Source organism: Peromyscus maniculatus, chromosome 5 (genome assembly GCF_049852395.1).
Source record: "Peromyscus maniculatus bairdii isolate BWxNUB_F1_BW_parent chromosome 5, HU_Pman_BW_mat_3.1, whole genome shotgun sequence".
Lineage (NCBI taxonomy): Eukaryota > Metazoa > Chordata > Mammalia > Rodentia > Cricetidae > Peromyscus > Peromyscus maniculatus.
This window is the reverse complement of record NC_134856.1, coordinates 93,574,417-93,594,276: the sequence shown is the minus strand read 5'-3', so window position 1 is coordinate 93,594,276 and position 19,860 is coordinate 93,574,417. Positions and strand designations below refer to the sequence as shown.

Here is a 19,860-nt window from a genome sequence, read left to right as displayed (position 1 = left end):
GATCCAAGGGCGGAGGGGGGAGCAAAATGCTTTTCTGTTCCTAAACAGAAGCAATCCAAGCCAACAGGCGCAATCCTCAGCCATAGCAGGGCATAGCTGTTAAAGCTTCTGTGAGACACACTACAGCCCATTGATTTTCATGCAACACACATTCTATGTGCCCAGATATCATAATGATATTGATAGTGGTGAACACTGGGTTCCCCACCCACTCTAGGAAACATCCAACTCAACTCTAAGACCAAGTTTGTATTATTTTTGAAGACCTCGGTGTCATATGTGTCCAAATCACTGAAAATCACTCAATGGGGACTTTCGTTTTTCTTTCTGCTAGCTTTGGAAATTCTGCTGGAGAAATAGGGCACAGCCCAGTCACCTGAGGGGAAGAGTGAAAAGGATGTCAAAGGACACTGCTTCAAACAGGGCTGGGAGAAGGCTCAGTGGGTAAAACACTTGCTGGGCAAACATGAGGACCCGTTAAGATTCCCAGCACACACATAAATGCCAGACATGGTGGACTGTAACCATAACCCAGCAGGGCAGAAGCAGTAACAGATGGTCCCCAGGGCTCCGTAGCCTTCTACTTCCTCTCTGGGTATTAATAGAATACATATGCTGGTGTTGAAGCCCAAGGACAAAGGAGATGAGGCAAACCCAAGGGAGGAACTGCTATGGAGAAGTCAGACACCCACACACACAGAGAGAACACTTCCGGGATCTCCTAAGCTACTTTCAGTCATGCCACCTTCTGCTTCCTGTCAGAGCTGGAATAATACAGCACAATACGATGCTCTCCAGTCCAAGAAATTTTAGAGGTTAAAACTAAAGTTAAGAAAACTATTGTCTTTCAGCACAACTGGGAAATCACCTCAAAAATAAAATCATCCAATGCTTCGCCTACTATTTGAGGGAAAAAATGTTTCTTTTTTTCTTTTCCTTCCTCTTGTTTACCAATTTCCAGAGCCAGGAGCTGGGCCTTTGGCAGGATGTTCTAGCTTTCTCTGCAGCACCACAACCACTGAGGACGTTGACATTGAGGACATTTTCATAAATATCTCAGAGGTGAAGGTGAAGGTTAAATTTAGTTCAATAAATTATTATTCTCTTTTTAAAAAATTCCCCTGGCTTAATCTTATCATTCCATAACTTTTTTTATTACCCTGATATGTTTGTATGTTTTTCTTCTCAGCTCTTTGTGTTCTGTGAGGCCTACAAGGGAGAAGAATTCTTTTCCTCTGCCAAAGCCAGGTTCATAGCTAAAGGTCCTCATAACAAGAGACATTAATAAGAAGAAAGCATATACAACTATTCAGTGTTTTTAATGCATAGTTTTTAACACATTTATTTTTATTTTATTTTTATGGTGCTAGAGAGTGAACCCATGATTTTATGCATGCTGGGCAACTGCTTACTGCCCAGCTCTGCGCCTAGCTTTTGGTGTAAGCGCTAAGTAGCTGAGGAACCTTCATGCTTCCTGGCATGCTCAGGACTGGTGAAGACAGTTAAGAAAAACATGCCTCAATGCCAGGGAGTAGGACCTAATTGTGATGGACTGGGAAGAACACAGCAAGGCTTTTGTTCATTTTAATCTCAGCTCTCTCCAGCTTCAGAGAGAAGGGCATACCTTTCTGCTCCAGCCAGCATGGGCACTTCCCACAGGACAGTCTTATGATCTCCTTCAGGAAAATGCCAGAAGGATTTTTCTAGGTTTACTGACTTACTTTGAGGACAAAAGTGGAAGATCAGGGTAGTCTTCCTTCTTCTGGAATGCCAAGGTCACGTTTGGGAGTAGTGTGTTGGAACCCCATCCTGTGAACTTTGAGAGTCATGTGACTTTGAACAAATAAAGAAAAGGAAGTTCATCACTGAGACTAGTTGAATGGTGCATGAATTCAGTCAACTAATGCTTTTTTTTTTTTCTGGCAAAAGTGACCACACTCTGTGTACATGCTATGTTCTGTCTTCTCTTCTCCCCTCCCTGCCCCACCTCTCTCTGTGTTGTTCTTATACAGGCACACCTGTCTTGTATTCATAAGTAGCCATAGTCATAGACTCTATTTAGCTTCACAAGGGCAAAGTTTATGAAATATGTAGTGGGCCAGTTAATACAATAAGAATTTGCTTTAGGAAATGAACCTAATTCCATCTTCTCATCACCCACATGTATGCCCATCCACCTAAAACTCTCAGCACCAGCCACAAGCAGTCCCACCCATTCATCATAGCAGTCCTTACATGTGCACACTTCATAATCATTTCTCTTCCTCCATTGCCTTCCTCCAGCCACTTCCAGGGTGATCAAAACTCTCACGATGCTTCAGACTGAATGTTGCTGTTTCTGCCTAACCTCTAGGATCTGCATACATTTATTTTTCTTCCTTATTCATGAAATTTCAGATGGATTTCATATGAGGGAATATCTTGTATTTAAAATACCATACTGGAATTTATACTTGAAAGTATTTTCTCACTGAATACATAATTAACTGAAGAACTAGTGTTTCAGTTACTTATAACTGTATCACAAGATGTACCAAAATTTAGTGACCTAAAACAATAACCATCCATCGGCTCCCATCTGGGCAGGTCTTCAGTTGGTCGTGCTTGTGATCACACGGTGACTATAGTTGTCTGGAGGTTTAACTGAGGTCTGGTGGTTCACCATTGTCTTCTGTGTTTGCAAGAGAGCCAGTGGGTCCCTTTTCAGGTACACACATTCTCTAAAACATAGCAAGATTAGCCAGATAGCTGAGTTTCCTATGAGATTTTCCAATTCGGGATGCAGAGTTCCCCCAACAGGACAGATGTTGGGATCTTGATATTCTGTCGGTCAAGTCAAAGCACAAGACCAGCTCCACTCAAGGGGGAAGATGGGGAGACTCCCTACTTGGGAGGAACAGCTGACACTTGGCCATAATGATGGATCTATCACACCATCCTGACTTTGGCCACATTCATTTAATTAGTAATAGATGCAAAAATGAAAGGAGTAGAATTGTAGGTTAAAAACTAAATATTAGGCTAACAACACCTGGTTCCATTGTTGAAGCTCTATCAGGATATATTCAGAAACAATGGCCTTGAGCTACCTGGAAAATAATAAAAAAATATTCTATTTTAATTATACCTACCATCACCTCCCACTACCTAAACTTCATCTGCTGAGTCTTTTAGAAACTTCCAGTGACTGTGATTTATTGGAAGAAAAAAAACATATAAAGATATAGTCAATACTTCATAATGTTTAATGTAACCATTGAAAGACCCCCGAAGGCAGTCTTCCCTCTGGAGAGACCCTCGCCCAGAGATCACACGAGACCACAAGTCAGATGCAAACAGCAAGAGGCTTTATTCAGGAACACGGGTACCCGGGGCAACACAGTCCCTCAAGAAGCTCAAGAGACTGGCGCGCCCCCGGGCTGGAGCGGAGGGTTTTTATAGGGTCGGGCAGCAGGAGCACGAGGAGGGCGGGTTCAAACTTAGGGCAACTCATGGTTTACAGGGCTCTGATTGGACGATTCAAATGAGGCCGGGTTCAAACTCAGGGCAGCTCGTGGTTTTTCCCCGAGCTTGACACGCCTGCTGCCTGGCTCCAAGTTGTTTTTCTGACCTTTAGTACCCTTTTCTGGGGCCAGGAGGCCGGCTGTAGACACCCTGCGCTTTTCAGACCTTACTTGAAATGGCGTTAGGCTAAGCTAGTATGCTGGGATCTTTCATTCCCCCATTTTCTTATCTCAGGGAATGGAATCCTCCATTCATGGGAAAGAATAGGGATGTGGCTCCATTTCCACCTGGTTGAGTCGTTGGTATTGTTGGGTCAATACCAAGGTCTGAACAATAGAAACACGTTCCCTGATAAATTGGTCCTTGTCCTGACACCTCGGAGATTGTAAGCTTATGCTGAGGTGTTGAGGCACATCCTGATGGGGGTGAAGAGGAATTGGTGAAACTTCCGACTACAGCCACCCCCTCATAATAGGGAGGTGTGGAAACTAGGCATAACCAGCACTCCTGAGTCCGATTTGGGCTGGTAACATTGAGGGCTGAGTAAGCGCCCTCTATAAGATTCAATAGCCGGTCTCCCGTACCGGGTCTGGGTGGTTGGAGGGTGACTGGGGTTACAGCGGCATTCGGAGCCGTGCTTGGGCGAATGACCGAATTGGGTCGGGTGGTAGCCCTCGGGGGTGCTGGAGCAGGTAAAGAGGGGCGCTTTTGGTCAGCGAGAACCTGGTTGGGGCCTATAGAGGCGGAGGGCTCCTCAATTTTAAGTTTAATCATAAAGGTAAATCCCTGGTCCTGTCCTGTCATGAAAAATCTAAGTCCCCATGTTTTTCCTTTAATCCAATCTTGTGCCGTCCCCCTTCCTTTCTGAGTAAAGGATATGTTTAGGGGGTTGCAGATGAAGTTTATACAGGGGCCCTCCCCCTCCCAGTATGTACTAAGCTCGCCTGGGAAACCCCAACAATGTGCTCGGGTGAGTGGGCGCCATGTGCGGCTTTCCCCTTGGGTAGTCCTTTTTACCCTAATGAGGTCCCAAGTGGACGAAGGCTTCCAATAGGTATTGCCAGTTGTTTCACATCCCCATGCTTTACAGAAGTAACTTTCATAACCCCCACATTGGCTAATCAGCTTTCTGTCCCTACCATCCCGGGGGCAGACGTAGAAGGATAGTTGTGACAGGGCTGCCCTAGCTTCAGGGTGGCCACATCCGTATCTCCCGTCACTACATTTGCAAGTTCCCTTACCATCCTGACAGACGTCTGGTGCTCTGGGGTTCATGGGGTCAGTGGTAGGGATGTCCCAGTCCTCTGACCCTGCTGCTAATTGGCAGAGATCTGGATGTAAGTTAGGCCACCATGTAAAGGGGGTGTGAAAGGCGGTCGTTTGCCAGACCGTCTCCCCATTTTGTGAAATGACCTGCCAAGTGAGCCTCTTAGCTAGGTGCGGGCTCTCTGCCACCCTAGTCCCCTGGGGATAGGTAGAGATTAAGAGGAGGGGGAGGAAGAGGAGTCGTGGGTCAACCTTATTTTTAAGGGGTTTTGTGTATGGCGCACTGTCCATGTTGACTTTCTGGATCCTGCTGGGTCGGGTTCCCTGGCAGCCTTCACGTGAGAGGCGTGGATCCATGCAGCAATCCCGTCGACCTTGAGTGCAGTGGGGGTGGTCAGCAAGACAGTGTAGGGCCCCTGCCACCGTGATTCCAGGCTCTTGGTCTGGTGTCGTCGGACCCAAACGGAGTCCCCGATCTGGAAGGGGTGGGGCACCACCGGCTTGTCTAGCTGCTCCTGATAAGCCTTGGCCAGGGGCTTCCAGACCTCCCTCTGCACCAACTGGAGGGCTTGAAGATGTGCTTCTAAAGTAGGGGTGGTGGCAAGAGAGGAAATATCAGGATGGAGAAAGTCTACAACAGGAGGTGGGGCCCCATATATGATCTCAAAAGGGGTTAGGCCGTGTGGGCCGGGGGTATTTCGGGCTCGATAGAGAGCTAAGGGAAGTAGGAGCACCCAATCTCTAGTGCCAGTTGCAAGCGTTAATTTGGTTAGAGTCTCCTTAATTGTTCTATTAGCTCGTTCTACCTGTCCTGAGCTCTGGGGGCGGTATGCACAATGGAGTTTCCAATCAACCCCCAATAGTTTGGCCACCTTCTGACTTACCTGGGAGACGAAGGCAGGCCCGTTATCCGACCCCAATATTTTGAGGCATCCCATACCTGGGGAAGATTTCTTCCAACAGTTTCTTTGTTACCACGTTAGCCATCTCATTCTTGGTTGGAAATGCCTCGATCCATCCAGAAAAGGTGTCCACGAAGACCAGGAGATAGAGTACTTCTGTCAAGTCTATTTCCCAATGAACACCAGGACGATGGCCTCTTTGGCGGGCCCCCTTGTTTAGATGAACCTTTCCTGCATTGACTTGAGCACAGGCTGGGCAGGTGGAAGTTACCTGCTGGAGTACCTGATCCTGGTTCAGCAGCACTGCTCAGGTATTTTCTCTGTCTAATAAGGTCTTTATCTTGTTTTTGCTCAAATGGGTCAATGCCTGTCTTCTTTGTTCCCAGTCCACCCCCATTTTCTTCGCTAGCTCATGGTCTTCTGGGCTATAGGGCACGGGGTCTCTCTCAGGCTGTGGTTCCGAAATTTACCCGGTCTGAATCCAGCAGTAAGGCCTGATAGTTAGTCATTCTGGCGTTAGAAAGCCATCTGTCCGGTGGTTGTCGGGAGTAATACGACAATGGCTGCCACCATGCGGAGGCATGGAGGCCATCCTGTAGCCATCGGGTCCAATCTCTTGGACAAGCACGCTACAGGTCTCCTCCAAGGTCCCAGTCTTTGCATCAGTACCCCCTTGGCAACACCTGAGTTCTCATTCACAAACAGCTCAAAGGGCTTGGTTAGATCTGGCAGACCCAGAGCCGGGGCCTCGAGTAAGGCCTTTTTGATCTGTTGAAACGCTTTCCGATGTTTCTCTTCCCATTGGAACATGGTCCCTGGTTTGGTGAGGGGGTATAATGGGGCTGCCAGTTCGGCAAAGCCAGGAATCCAAAGGCGGCAGTACCCAGCCGTATCCAGGAATTCTCGAACTCGGTGGGGGTTCCGAGGAGGGGGGATGGAGATTATCGTCTCCTGTCCCCGGTTTCTTAACAGGCAGAGAGGGGCGTCCCAAGGTGATTGGCAGGGCTTTAACACCCCTTGGTCCAGGAGCCTCCGAATATGGGGCTTGATCCCCTCATGAGCTTCCCGTGACATTGGGTATTGTCTGATTGAAACAGGAGTCGCGGAGGCCTTTAGTGAGATCATCAGCGGTGGCTTCTTGGGGCAGTCTCGGGCCCAGTGTCCCTTCTTCTTACAGTAAGCTCATTGATCTTTATCAAGGGGTGGCCTCCTTCGCTCTCCCGACCTATCTCCCTCTCTCCGCTGTCCCTGAGACACAACGGCGGCCAAAACCTTTTTTATCTCCCTATGTTGTTTCTTGTCCCTTTCCTCACGTTTCTGCCATCTCCTTTCCTCACGCTCCTCAGGAGTTTCTCTCTTATTGAACACTTTCTCTGCTTCCTTCAATAAATCTGGCAAACCTAGCGCTTGCAAACTTTCCAACCGCTGCAATTTGGTTCGGATCCTATAAGCCTCCTTCAGCTTCTCTAAAAATGCAGCGGGTGATTCTTCCTTTCCTTTCCTTTCCTTTCCTTTCCTTTCCTTTCCTTTCCTTTCCTTTCCTTTTTCTTTTTCCTTTCCTGAGCCAAATTGGTAGGCCTTCTGGCGGCCGCTCGGAGACCCGCTAAGAGCAACTGGCGATAGAGACGTAGATGCTCCCTACCTTCAGGTGTATTGAAGTTCCAGTCTGGGCGGGTCAAGGGAAAGGCGGCATCGATGATATTTGGGAGTTGGGTTGGCCTCCCGTCATCGCCCGGAACCTGCTTCCAGGTCTCCAGGAAAACTCTCTGCTTTTCTTCTTCCTCCGAGTCCCCAGCGAGCGGGGTCATCATGGGGGGGGCGGCCGCCGGGAAGGTCGCAGCCGGCGCCGTGACAGGAGCCGCCGTGAGCGCAGCCTTGACAGGAGGCGCCGAGAGCGCAGCCGCCGCGAGCGTAGCCGCCGGGGTTGCGGCTGGCGCTATGACAGGAGCCGCCACGAGCGCAGCCGCCGGGGTTGCGGCCGGCGCCGTGACAGGAGCCGCCACGAGCGCAGCCGCCGGGGTTGCGGCCGGCGCCGTGACAGGAGCCGCCGCGAGCGCAGCCTTGACAGGAGGCGCCGAGAGCGCAGCCGCCGGGGTTGCGGCCGGCGCCGTGACAGGAGGCGCCGTGAACGCAGCCGCTGAAGTGGTCGCGGCTGGTGCCGTGACAGGAGGCGCCGCGAGCGCAGCCGCCGCGAGCGTAGCCGCCGGGGTTGCGGCTGGCGCTATGACAGGAGCCGCCGCGAGCGCAGCCGCCGGGGTTGCGGCCGGCGCCGTGACAGGAGGCGCCGTGAACGCAGCCGCTGAGGTGGTCGCGGCTGGCGCCATGACAGGAGGCGCCACGAGCGCAGCCGCCGGGATCGCGGCTGGCGCCATGACAGGAGGCGCCGCGAGCGCAGCCGCTGAGGTGGTCTCGGCTGGCGCCATGACAGGAGGCGCCGCGAGCGCAGCCGCCGCGAGCGTAGCCGCCGGGGTGGTCGCGGCTGGCGCTATGACAGGAGCCGCCGCGAGCGCAGCCGCTGAGGTGGTCGCGGCCGGCGCCATGACAGGAGGCGCCGCGAGCGCAGCCGCCGGGATCGCGGCTGGCGCCGTGACGGGAGGCGCCGCGAGCGCAGCCGCTGGGGTGGTCGCGGCCGGCGCCGTGACAGGAGGCGCCGTGCCTGGATGGAGAAGGATTATACAAAGAACACAAAACAAACCGACACCACAAACAAGAAACAGTTTCGCTGCGCGGCTCCGGTGTAAAACCGAAAGCAAAAACTCAGATGGGGACAAGGAGTGTTTGAATTCTCCGTCCCCTGCCAGCACCACGTATCCTTCTGATACGGGGGTGGCCCCGAAAAACCGTGCCCCAGAGGGGACTTCCCGTGCCCCCGAAGGGGACTTCCCGTGCCCCCGAAGGGGACTTCCCGTGCCCCAGAAGGGGACTTCAGAGACCCGTGGAACGTCTTCCATGGTCGCAGTGGCGAAGTCCGAGCTCGTCAGCTCCTTCAGCCCCACTGACTCCAGACCGATTCCGGCGCGCAAACAGACAACATTCAACACTTAGACAAACCAACAACACTTCCCGTGCCCCCGAAGGGGACTTCCCGTGCCCCCGAAGGGGACTTCCCGTGCCCCCGAAGGGGACTTCCCGTGCCCCCGAAGGGGACTTCAGAGACCCGTGGAACGTCTTCCAGGGTCGCAGTGGCGAAGTCCGAGCTCGTCAGCTCCTTCAGCCCCACTGACTCCAGACCGATTCAGGCGCGCAAACAGACAACACTCTGACAGGACAGAAACGACATACACCAAGGCCGGCTTACCTCCTGACAGTGGGTCGGTGGTCCCGAGGTGGGGTCTCAGATCCCGGAACGAGCCCCCAAATGAAAGACCCCCGAAGGCAGTCTTCCCTCTGGAGAGACCCTCACCCAGAGATCACACGAGACCACAAGTCAGATGCAAACAGCAAGAGGCTTTATTCAGGAACACGGGTACCCGGGGCAACACAGTCCCTCAAGAAGCTCAAGAGACTGGCGCGCCCCCGGGCTGGAGCGGAGGGTTTTTATAGGGTCGGGCAGCAGGAGCACGAGGAGGGCGGGTTCAAACTTAGGGCAACTCATGGTTTACAGGGCTCTGATTGGACGATTCAAATGAGGCCGGGTTCAAACTCAGGGCAGCTCGTGGTTTTTCCCCGAGCTTGACACGCCTGCTGCCTGGCTCCAAGTTGTTTTTCTGACCTTTAGTACCCTTTTCTGGGGCCAGGAGGCCGGCTGTAGACACCCTGCGCTTTTCAGACCTTACTTGAAATGGCATTAGGCTAAGCTAGTATGCTGGGATCTTTCACCATGAAATGGCCTCAGAGTAAAAGCAGTGAGAGTTAAAATATTAAATGGAAACTCTAATAATTATTTGGGTAATGAGGATATCTTCATTTGCCTGCTTATTTTAGTTGTAATTTGATCTAAAAGTTTAAATGAATTTTAAATAGAAAGTTTTTTTCTATCAGCAATAATGACATTTAGCATTACTCTTCACTGTGTTTTAGAGAATTCTCAACCAATTTTATTGCAGGCTTCTTTTGTTGTCTGAGATGTGCTCTCTCGAGCCAGAGCTCTCACCTGGATTTTAGTTCTGATTTCTTAACTGGGCCCTCAATTGAGATTCACTGTGTAGAACATTTGAGAGGGTAGTATGTGTGAAAAGGGACTGGCATGAACATGAAGAGAGCCCAGTGCTGAGTCTGGTGATGGTCCAACTGACATAGACTGAGCACTTGAGATGAGCCAACCTTCCTGTGTTCGCGTTTATTATGTGACCCTATTCCTGAGAAGCTGTGAACAAATGACTTCTCACCTCACCTAGTGAATCAATGGCACACCAAAGCAAGGGTACCACTGAAATTCAACTTGATGAACCAATGAGTTCTATTGGGGTGACTCACGGGAACCTGAATGAGGAACAAATGACAAGCATATCACCAAAATATCATCTCAGCATGGGCGACAGCTCAAATGCTGGAAACCTGGAGCACACTGTACAACTCAAAGGCAGCTCAACAGGCTGAAGGAAGCCTCTTCCAGGCAGCTCTTGAGGAGGGTATATTGTAGCAGTCCTTACTGCTTAAATATGCTGGAGGATGGAGAAGCCAAGTGAATCTACTCAGTTTCTGGGACTTCCTGAAGCTTTTGACTTGTTTACTTCCTGATTTTTACAAACTTTTCTGTGGGATGGAATGTTTCATCTCCCTTTAGAACACCTCGAGCATTAAGAAGCTTCTCTCCAGACAGAATATTTTTGTCTCAGAGGAAATGACTTCACAACAGCATTAGATATGTGTCATGCACAGCCACTCAAGTGAAGTGCCTGAATCTTTCCATAGCATGTGTGAGCAGTTAAACAACAGCTCCTCACAGGCCTGGTGCCAGAGTCTAACAACTGTGAATTAGAACCCAGATCCAAGCAGAACTTACAAACACCAGACTGTACTCATTTCCGAGGTGGCCATACTAGTTCCTTGATTTCTCCTTTCTTCTGTAGTCTTGATTTTTAAAGGGAAAATTAATACCAACTTCAATATATATTCACAGAGATGTTCCATGAGCCAGGCACTAAGGTCTTTAGGATCTGCGTTTCAGTAGTGAACAGAAGTGTCCTAGTCCCTGTCATAATTGAGCTCACATTCCAGGAAAGGTGCCAGAATAAAGAGCATAACACAAAATATGTAGTGGGTGGTAAATACTGTTGGGAAAATACCCCAAAAGCAAAGATGTGCATCAGAAAGTGATAGGAGAGGGATGATAGGTTTCAAATTAAGTAAGTCAATGAAAACCTCCAAGAGACGTCAGGTGGGCAGTGACTGGAAGGATCTGGAGACCAGACCAGTGGCTGTAGAAGAAAGGTGTCGTATAAGGAATTCCAAGAACAGATGTTCTAGGCCAGAAGAATGGATGGCTTGATTTAAAAAGAGCAAGAAGGATGCTGGAGAGTTGGTTCAATGATTAAGAGCACTGGCAAAGGACCCAGGTTCAACTCTCAGTACCCACATGACAGCTAGCTCACAACTATCTGTAACTCAAGTTCCAGGGGATCCAATGCCTTTTTGTCCTCCAAAGGCACTGCATGCGCATGGTGCACAGACATTCGTGGAGGCAGAATACCAATGCACATAAAATAATTAAGTTTTTTGATTTGTTGGTTTGTTGGGTTTGGGAGTTTTGTTTTGTTTTGTTTTGTTTTTAAGGAGCAAGGAGCCCACAGGCTGGATGATGGCAGGTGGAAGGAGACAGAGGACAGGGTAAAATAAGAGTGTTTGCTTTGTATGTTTTAATTTTGAGAGATGAGTCAAATAACCATCTATGTCAAGGATGTATACAGGTTGATATAAGAATCAGAAATGGGACTGAAGAAGTAGCTCAGTGACAGAGTACCTGCCTGGTGTGCATGAAGCCCTCAGTTCAACATGCAGTACTGTTGAAAACAGTCAGAAAGGCTGGGAAGGCATCTGGCCTAGTAGACACCTATGAAGATCATTAGTCCATAGACTGCTTTAAACTGGCCTCTTTAGAAGAAAAAGAGAATAAGGCACTTTGGGAGATTTATCAGTAAACAGGCTATTCATTTTGGGCTGAATCCTGAGGAATTTGTAAAGAAGTGGGAATTGGAAAGAGGAAGGAAGGAAGGCTGTGGAAGGGATTGGTGATAGGGTCAGAGAGGCAGGTTGCACATGGTCATTAAAGTCTATTTGACAAAGGAGCTCTGTGTTTGTTCTGCAGCCAAAGGAGAGGCATCGGGAGATTCTGAACAGTCATATGATGTAACAAGATAGATCACGAGGAAAGCGACACCACAGGGAAGGTGAAGCTTGACAAGAGAAGGACCTATGTCAAGTACATAGCTGTTGACAGGGTTAGAAATCATAGTCAAGCTGGACGGTGGTGGTGCACACCTTTAATCCCAGCACTCGGGAGGCAGAGCCAGGTGAATCTCTGTAAGTTTGAGGCCAGCCTGGTCTACAGAGCAAGATCCAGGAGAGGAAACAAAACTACACAGAGAAACCCTGTCTCGAAAAAAAAATCATGGTCAAGAAGCACCCAGGCCACCTGCTTTGGAATAGTCCTGTTACCTCTTCTTCCAAGGAGAAAAAAAAAAAAGTTCCCAGATGGGTCAACAGAGAGCTGGGTTGAATGCTACTTCTTTGTTTATTCAGATTCCTTTGTGTGATGCACACAGGTTCATGGGGATGTAACATGCAACATATTTGTGTGAACCACAACCTGTTCCACATCGGTTTGCTGTTATTGTTTGTTTGTTTGTTTGTTTTGATACAAGGTCTCTCATTAGCCTACCACTTGCTAAGTAGGCTGGGCTAGCTTGCAGGGAGCTCCAAGGACCTTCTATCCCTGTAGTTGCCTACCAATGCTGTTATTACAAAAATGTACCACTATGCTGGCCTTTTTTTTTTAACATAGGTTCTGGGTACTGAACTCAGGTCCTCATGCTTGCTCAGCAGGCACTTTACCAACCGAGCTCTCTCCCCAGCTCAGATTTTACGTTTTGTTTTGTTTTGTTTCTAGGTTTTCTTTCAATCACAATATAACTGACTTCCTTATCTGGAAAGCTGTTCATACCTTGACAGTTCTCCCTTTACAGTTATAATCTACATCAAGATGTGAGTATATTCTAAATGTGCATCTTCTGTCCGTGTGGCTGGGCCCTGAGGCGGTCCGGTATGCTTCCTTCAATGCAATTTGATGCAATATATGCAAGAAACATGTGGCATCAATTCAGAAGCGTGCTTCTGTTTTCTGTGGCAGAGTAACACTCACTGTGCAATACTGACTTCATTGTGAAGGAGCAGGGGAGCGTTCTGCTCAAACATACGCTGTAGGAGCCACACAGCTATGTGCAATAGTGTTTGCTGAAGGTAAATTCTCAGCATGGAGACATGAGTATATTCTTGGCACTCATATAAACCCAGGGTAAACAAGTATTCCTTGCACATCTGCTCTGCACCAGGCACCTCCATATGGTTTTTAATTTGATTTTTGAAACTGTTGTACTGACTGGGGTGTGTGTAAGCTTCATACTAGAGCACTCGCCTAGCATGTGCAAGGACCTGGATTCGTTCTCTTGTGCTGGGGTAGAGTGACAGGATGTTGAAGTACATATACAATGCTGATGAAATGGAACCACAGAGAAGTAACTCGGTGAAGAAGAAACACTCCCATCTAAAATGATGGTACTTCCATTTCATCCCTATATCATTCTGGGGAAACCTGTTTGGTGTATAAAGCAGGATGCACATAGAAGTTCACTTAGTTTCTTTCCCTTCTGCTGGGATTAAATATGTTGACATAAAGACCTTACAGAAGAAAGGGTTCATTCTGGTTCACAGCTCAAGGATGTAGCAGGGAAGTCAAAGAAGTAGCCATTTGAAGTGACTGGTCATATTTTACCCACAATCAAAACTAGAGAGCAATGGATGCATGGATTCAGCTCACTGTTTACATAGTCCAGGATTTCAGCCAGGGAATGGTGCCACTCACAGTGGGCCAGTCTTTTGACCTCAATTAGTATAATCAAAATAATTCCCCACAGGCAGGCCCAGAGGCACATCTCCCGAGTGATACTAGTCTGGCAATTAATGCTCACCATTATGGAAAGCTAAGGAAGCTTTGTGAATGTTGCTTGTTAGAGAGGCTTTAAATAAGTTCGTGAACAGTTGTCAGGCTTGCTCGCAAACATCAGTTTTCTGAATAAATGTTTCATCCCTAGTCGTGATCCAACAATAACTCTGAAAGTTCCAAAAATACATATATACATGCATATATAGATATATAGATATATATGCAAGTGTGTGTTTGCCTTCACAGACTACAGGACTTACTAATGTTGAGGATATAGCCCAGCTGGTAATACGCTTTCCCAGCATGCACAAAACTCTAGGTTTAATCCCTAGTAATGCATAAAATCAGATGTGACGTTTATGCCTACAACCCCAGCACTTGGTAAATGAAGGCCAGATATCAGAAACTTGAGGTTTTTCTCTTCTGTATGGTAAATTCAAGCCAGCCTGAGTTATAGGAGGCCCTGTCTCAATTCTTTTCCTTCATTGTTTTAGCTGTCTCAACTGATTAAAAACTCAGTTGATAAACTATTGTGTTTTGTGTCAGCTTGACACAAGCTAGAGTTATCTGAAAGGAAAGAAACTAAAAGTTCTATGAACTTAGAACATAAGTTTTTAACTTAAGAACATAAGTTTTATGATGTATTTTTATTCACATTTTATCTAATGAAACTTTAGTATCTGTTGGTTAACACTCCATTTCCAAGAAGATTATATAACCTTATAATGTCTCCATAAGATCCGACTGTATGGCATTTTCTTAATTAGCGATTGATGGGAAAGGGCCCAACCCTTTGGAAGTAGTGCCACACCTGGGCTGGTGTCCTGGGTTCTATAAGAAAGCAAGATGAGCAAGCCATGGGGGGGGGGGGCAGGCAAGACAGTAAGCAGCACCCCTCCATGGCCTCTGCATCAGTTCCTGTTTCTAGGTTCCTGCCCTATTTGAGTTCCTGACTTGACTTTCTTTGATGATAAAAATAATACAGAAGTGTGAGCCAAATAAACCCTTTCCTCCCCAACTTGCTTTTTGGTCATGGTATTTCAGCACAGCATTAGAAGTCCAAACTAAGACAACGATGTAGTTAGTCCAGACTAACTCTGAAGTCATTAAGTAGTTTGGGATAGCCTGAAATTCTAAACTATCTTGCCTCATCCCACTGTGTGCTGGAATTATAGAGGTGTACACCCTCTGTGGGATATTTTTAAATTACCTTTATTTGATGAAGTTTGATAAATTATTTCAAAATTATTAAATGTAAAACTAAATCTTTTTTAAGTTTTATGATGTATTTTTATTCACATTTTATCTAATGAAACTTTAGTATCTGTGGTTGACACTCCATTTCCAAGAAGATTATATAACCTTTAGAACAACTTTTAGGACCAGCAGACAAACACTGGTGTGCAACCAGGCAGTGGTGGCACATGCCTTTAATCCCAGCACTCAGGAAGCAGAGGCAGGCGGATCTCTGTGAGTTCAAGTCCAGCCTGGTCTCCAAAGCAAGTTCCAGGAAAGGCACAAAGCTACACAGAGAAAGCCTGTCTTGAAAAACAAAAACAAAAACAAAACAAAACAAAACAAAAATACTATTGCCAGGCGGTGGTGGTGCACACCTTTAATCCCAGCACTGGGGAGGCAGAGCCAGGCAAATCTTTCTTTGTGAGTTCAAGTCCAGCCTGGTCTACAGAGTGAGATCCAGGACAGGCTCCAAAGCTACACAGAGAAACCCTGTCTCGAAAAAAAAAAAAAAAACCATGAGCGTGCTGGTAAAACCAAATGTTAACTCAAGTGGACTGGTTCTGAGTATGACTGCCAAGGAACTGAATAGAAAGCATTCATTGCAGCAACACTGACTGATTTCCGACTGTCAGCCAGGCATTGCTCCGGAACTTGATTCGTGTATAGTAAACAAAACAATGCCTTGGCTTCTTGTGAGCCCACGTCAGTTTGTGTTTACAACAATTTCAATAAAAAGCATGCATCGGGATTACTCAAAGAACAGACTAGAGGCAAAGAACATCCTGTCAAAACTTTCTGAGCTCCTGGGGGGGGGGTGTAGTTCAGTGGTAGGGTGCTTACCTGGGTGCACGAGGCCCTGGGTTTAACCTCAAGTACTAAAAAGAACCTGAAGAGGAACCTCAGGTATGTAGGACCCACTCAAATTACTCTCTATTAAAGCCAGTCTTGGGACTGGAGAGATGGTTCAGCAGTTAAGAGCACTTGCATCTCAATCATGAGACCAGAGCTTGAATCTCAGCACTCACATGATAAGCCAGACATCCCTGAATATGCCTGTAACCCCAGTCTGAGATGATCACTGAGGCTGATGACTTCCAGCCTACCCCAGTTGCAAGCCTCAGGTTCAGGGGAGAGCCTGCCTCAATGGAAGAGGCAGAGAGTGATAGAGAGGATCCCTGACACCACCTACTGGTCTCCAGGCATTTGCACACAGGTGTGCACATGTGCTCACATGGACACATATGCATATACACACTAATCTTTTTCTAAAATTTTATGTTTATCGTTGCTAACCAAATCTATACCTGGGCCCAAGCCTTAACAGCAATGAGAAAACAGAATTTAAAAATTCTTGATTTGACCAGCTCAAATCCCAACAGGGAGAGTGGAGGGTTTGTGAAGTCCCACCCCTACCTAAAGAGCCTTTGGCCATTGGTGCCTGGTGGGGGATGGAGCTTCAGGGATACAGCTCCTGGGAGGCTACTCATGCTCCAGGAGATTGTTCCCTACATACATGAAACCAGCACTAAAGTAGACTCAGTGGGTTCAAAACAGTGAGGATACATGAAGCTGGGAAAGTAAAGTGGTATAGGGGATGGAGAGGAACTAGAAAGGAGGGAATGTGGCGTGATTGGATCAAGACACTATGTATACATATATAAAATTCTCGAACAATAAAAAAATTAAAACTTGCTTTGAGAATATATAGCTTCCTCTGAATTTGAAATGGATATTATTAACAGTGTGGTTTCCATTTCATAGGTAAGTTAATTTTTTTCATCTGTGTCTTGGGTTTCTATTGCTGTGAAGAGACACCATGACCACAGCAACTCTTACAAAAACAAACATTTCATTGCACCTAGGAAATGTAATTGTTTTTCATTTTAAACAATTACATTTCCTAATATATGTAAGTCATTCATAGACAAATAATAAATCCATCATTTCAAAGTCTTTTTTTTAACTTCAGCAAATTGAACTCCAGCATAATTAAAAGAACTTTTAAGATAACTGAAAAAAAAAAGAAAACATTTAATTGGGGCTGGCATACAGTTTCAGAGGTTCAGTGCATTATCTTCATGGCATGAAGCATGGCAGCATACAGGCAGACATGGTGCTGGAAAAGGAGCTGAGAGTTCTACATCTTGATCCACAGACAGCAGGAGAATGTATGCCACACAGGGCATAGCTTGAGCATATAATCCCACCTCCACAGTGACACACTTCCTCTAACAAGGCCAACACCTCCTAATAGTGCCACTTCCTACGGGCCAAATGTTCAAACACAAGAGTCTATGGGGGCCATTTCTATTCAAACCACCCCAATCTGTTAGAGACTGTGATGCTTGAAGGGACATCACAAAAAGAAGACTTGGGTAAAGATTTTATTATTTGAAAATGTATGTTCAGATTTCACTGATATACAAAATTTTGTTTTGAAACAGTTTCTCTATATAGCTAGCCTAGGCTGGCCTAAAACAACTAGCTCAGGCTAGCACGGACCTTTTGATGCTTTTGCTTCAGCCTCTTGAGTGCTGGAATTACAGGCTTGGGCCTCCTGCCTGGATCTGGGGTTATTTTAAACCATCACCAAAAAAAAAGCAGATACACACATAGTTACCCATGATCTGAACGAATGGAAAAGATACTTATGCTTTTGGCCACTAATTCCCTAAGTGTCACATTCCTAATTTCTTCTTTAATTTCCATTTCTGAAGAATCAGCTCTCTCTTATTTGAAACCAAAGTTTCATGGAAACTTTTTCTGGCTCTCAGCAATCAGTTCCCATCACTGCCATCCTCCACGAAGGACTTTTGCTCAGCATTGTTTCAGGAGGACAATAGCCATCTGTGTGTGATGCTTTTATATTTCATAGAATTTTTTAAAATGCATAGCATGTTCCTTTTAGCAAAATGTCTGGATAGCTGAATAACAATTTCTATGCAGAAGTCAATTTCTAGGTTAAAAATGAAACCACTAAGTTGATAATGAGAATCAATTTGCATAGATCTTGCTTTATGTTACCTCCGTGATGTCAGGGAGGGGGAAATGCCTAGGGAATATGTGATTAGTCCAAAAGAGATGGATTCAGTTCGTTTGATAAATATAATTAGCCTTTAAACACCACCTTCATTTAACAAGGAATAATTTGTAGAAGACAAAGGAGGTTTATGCAAATTCTGAGAAGCATTCGGCTTTATAGGTTAGCCCTTCTCTGTACTTATTCAGGGCTGAGATAACTTGACCTTCATATTGAGTGAATAGCTTTATTGAGGGAAGATTATTGCTGGGGAATATCAACACTGTGCTGGTGGCTCTAGGAAGGATTATACTGTGAAACAGGTGCTGACGTGAGCACCCACACAGAAATAACCAGAAACAAAGGTCCTTCATTCCTCTGCGGCCAGATAGAAATCCTGGGAACCAAGCGATTAGCCTCCCAGCACCAAAGGCTGTCTCTCACTAGTTCTCAAAGGCCGAGTCTGTATTTATTTTTCTTTCTTAAATGTCTGCTTCCTCTTTTAGTAAAATTTAGAAGGCACCAGTTGCTGAAGAAAGAGGAATCATTACTGGCCCTCAGACTTTACCTTTTGACCCTTGACAATGTTACCTTAAATGTACTTAAAGCTGGATCCTTTGAGGAACTGGGGAGATAGTTTAATCAGGAACATGCTTGTCTCAGGAGCATGAGGGGCCTGGTCCAAAAACCCAGAGCCCAGGTGAAAATCAGTAATCTTCAGAACCCACCTAAAAAAGCCAGTGTGAGGGCACATGCCTGTACTCTCCGCAGTGGTCAGATGGGAGGTAGACACAATTCTATCCATGAAGCTCATTGGCCAGCTAGCTCTGGCAAAGTTCCAGGCCATTGATAGATCCTATTTCAAAGAAAATATAGAAGAAAACGGAAGTCCATGGTGTTCCTCTGACCTACAAACACTCACTTGCATCCATACAGTACAAGTACCTGTGCATGCACACACATGCACACACACACACACACACACACACACACACACACACGCACACGCACCTGTGCACTTGCATCCTTTTTGCCCTTCTGGGAGACTGATTTTGGTCATTGTCCTTTGCTATAACACTCCAAGTGAGAGAATGAAAGCATGTTCATTATCATTTCCAACTCTGAAATATTCCAACTCCCAGAAGTTCTGAGGATAGCTTTGGCATATGCTAGAACTCCTTGATTCCAAGTCCCATTTGATCAGTAACCAGAACTGCTGTTGTTGGTTAAATAAGAGTTTATAGGGTTGACAGCATAGCTTGGTTGGTAGAGTACTTACCTAACATGCACAAAGCACTGGGATTGATCCACAGCACCACATAAACTGGGCATTCTGGTGCATACCTTTAATCTTAGCACTCAGGAGATGAAGGCAGAAGGGTCAAAATCCAAGTTCATCCTAGGCAACATAGTGAGTTCAAGGCCAGCTAGGCTGCATAAGATCTTGTCTCAATAATAATAACAACAACAATAATAGAATTTCTGTTGTATGCAAATTAAAACTTGAGGATATTCCATCTCAACATATAAAATGGTTCACTTAGGTCTTGGAGAAATTAATGGGCTTGAATGATGAGAAGGCACTTGATTCATAAGGATCTACATGAATGTCACAGAGTATTACTGTGTGTTTGACTTTCACTTGGGAAATTAGAAAACCTTAGAGCTGCCATTTAAGAACTAGCAGATGTAGCTCAGTAGTAGAGCACATACCTAGCATACACGAGGTTCTAGGTTCCTCAACACATGCACACACAGAGAGACTGAGTGATGGTCAGTGGGTGTGTTACTTGTCCTAGTAAATCAGGTTTTGTCTTAAGTTGATCCTA

The 19,860-nt window shown here is 46.4% G+C and overlaps 2 protein-coding genes across 12 annotated transcripts in view; one reads left to right on the top strand and one right to left on the bottom strand.

The window, feature by feature from the left end:
- Chrm3 (cholinergic receptor muscarinic 3) overlaps positions 1–19,860 on the top strand; it is a 483,981-nt gene that overhangs the window by 310,341 nt on the left and 153,780 nt on the right. The window lies entirely within an intron of this gene.
- On the bottom strand, positions 3,629–13,172 carry LOC143273216 (uncharacterized). Its single transcript, XM_076571581.1, has 4 exons — positions 12,973–13,172; positions 7,787–7,893; positions 7,315–7,608; positions 3,629–5,353 (listed from the first exon to the last, which is right to left on the bottom strand). Exons 1-4 carry the CDS (start codon positions 13,170–13,172, stop codon positions 4,986–4,988), a joined length of 969 nt encoding a protein of 322 aa, XP_076427696.1. The 3' UTR covers positions 3,629–4,985.

What these genes read in the sequence shown, in the direction of transcription:
- LOC143273216 (XM_076571581.1), bottom strand. Translation starts at nt 13,172, where the DNA reads ATGGAGGTGCCTGGTGCAGAGCAGATGTGCAAGGAATACTTGTTTACC. An exon ending in AATGAAGTCAGTATTGCACA is followed by an intron (nt 7,894 to 12,972) that starts GTGAGTGTTACT and finishes CTCCTGTCATAG; the next exon opens with CGCCAGCCGCAACCCCGGCG. An exon ending in CTGCGTTCACGGCGCCTCCT is followed by an intron (nt 7,609 to 7,786) that starts GTCACGGCGCCG and finishes CTCCTGTCATAG; the next exon opens with CGCCAGCCGCAACCCCGGCG.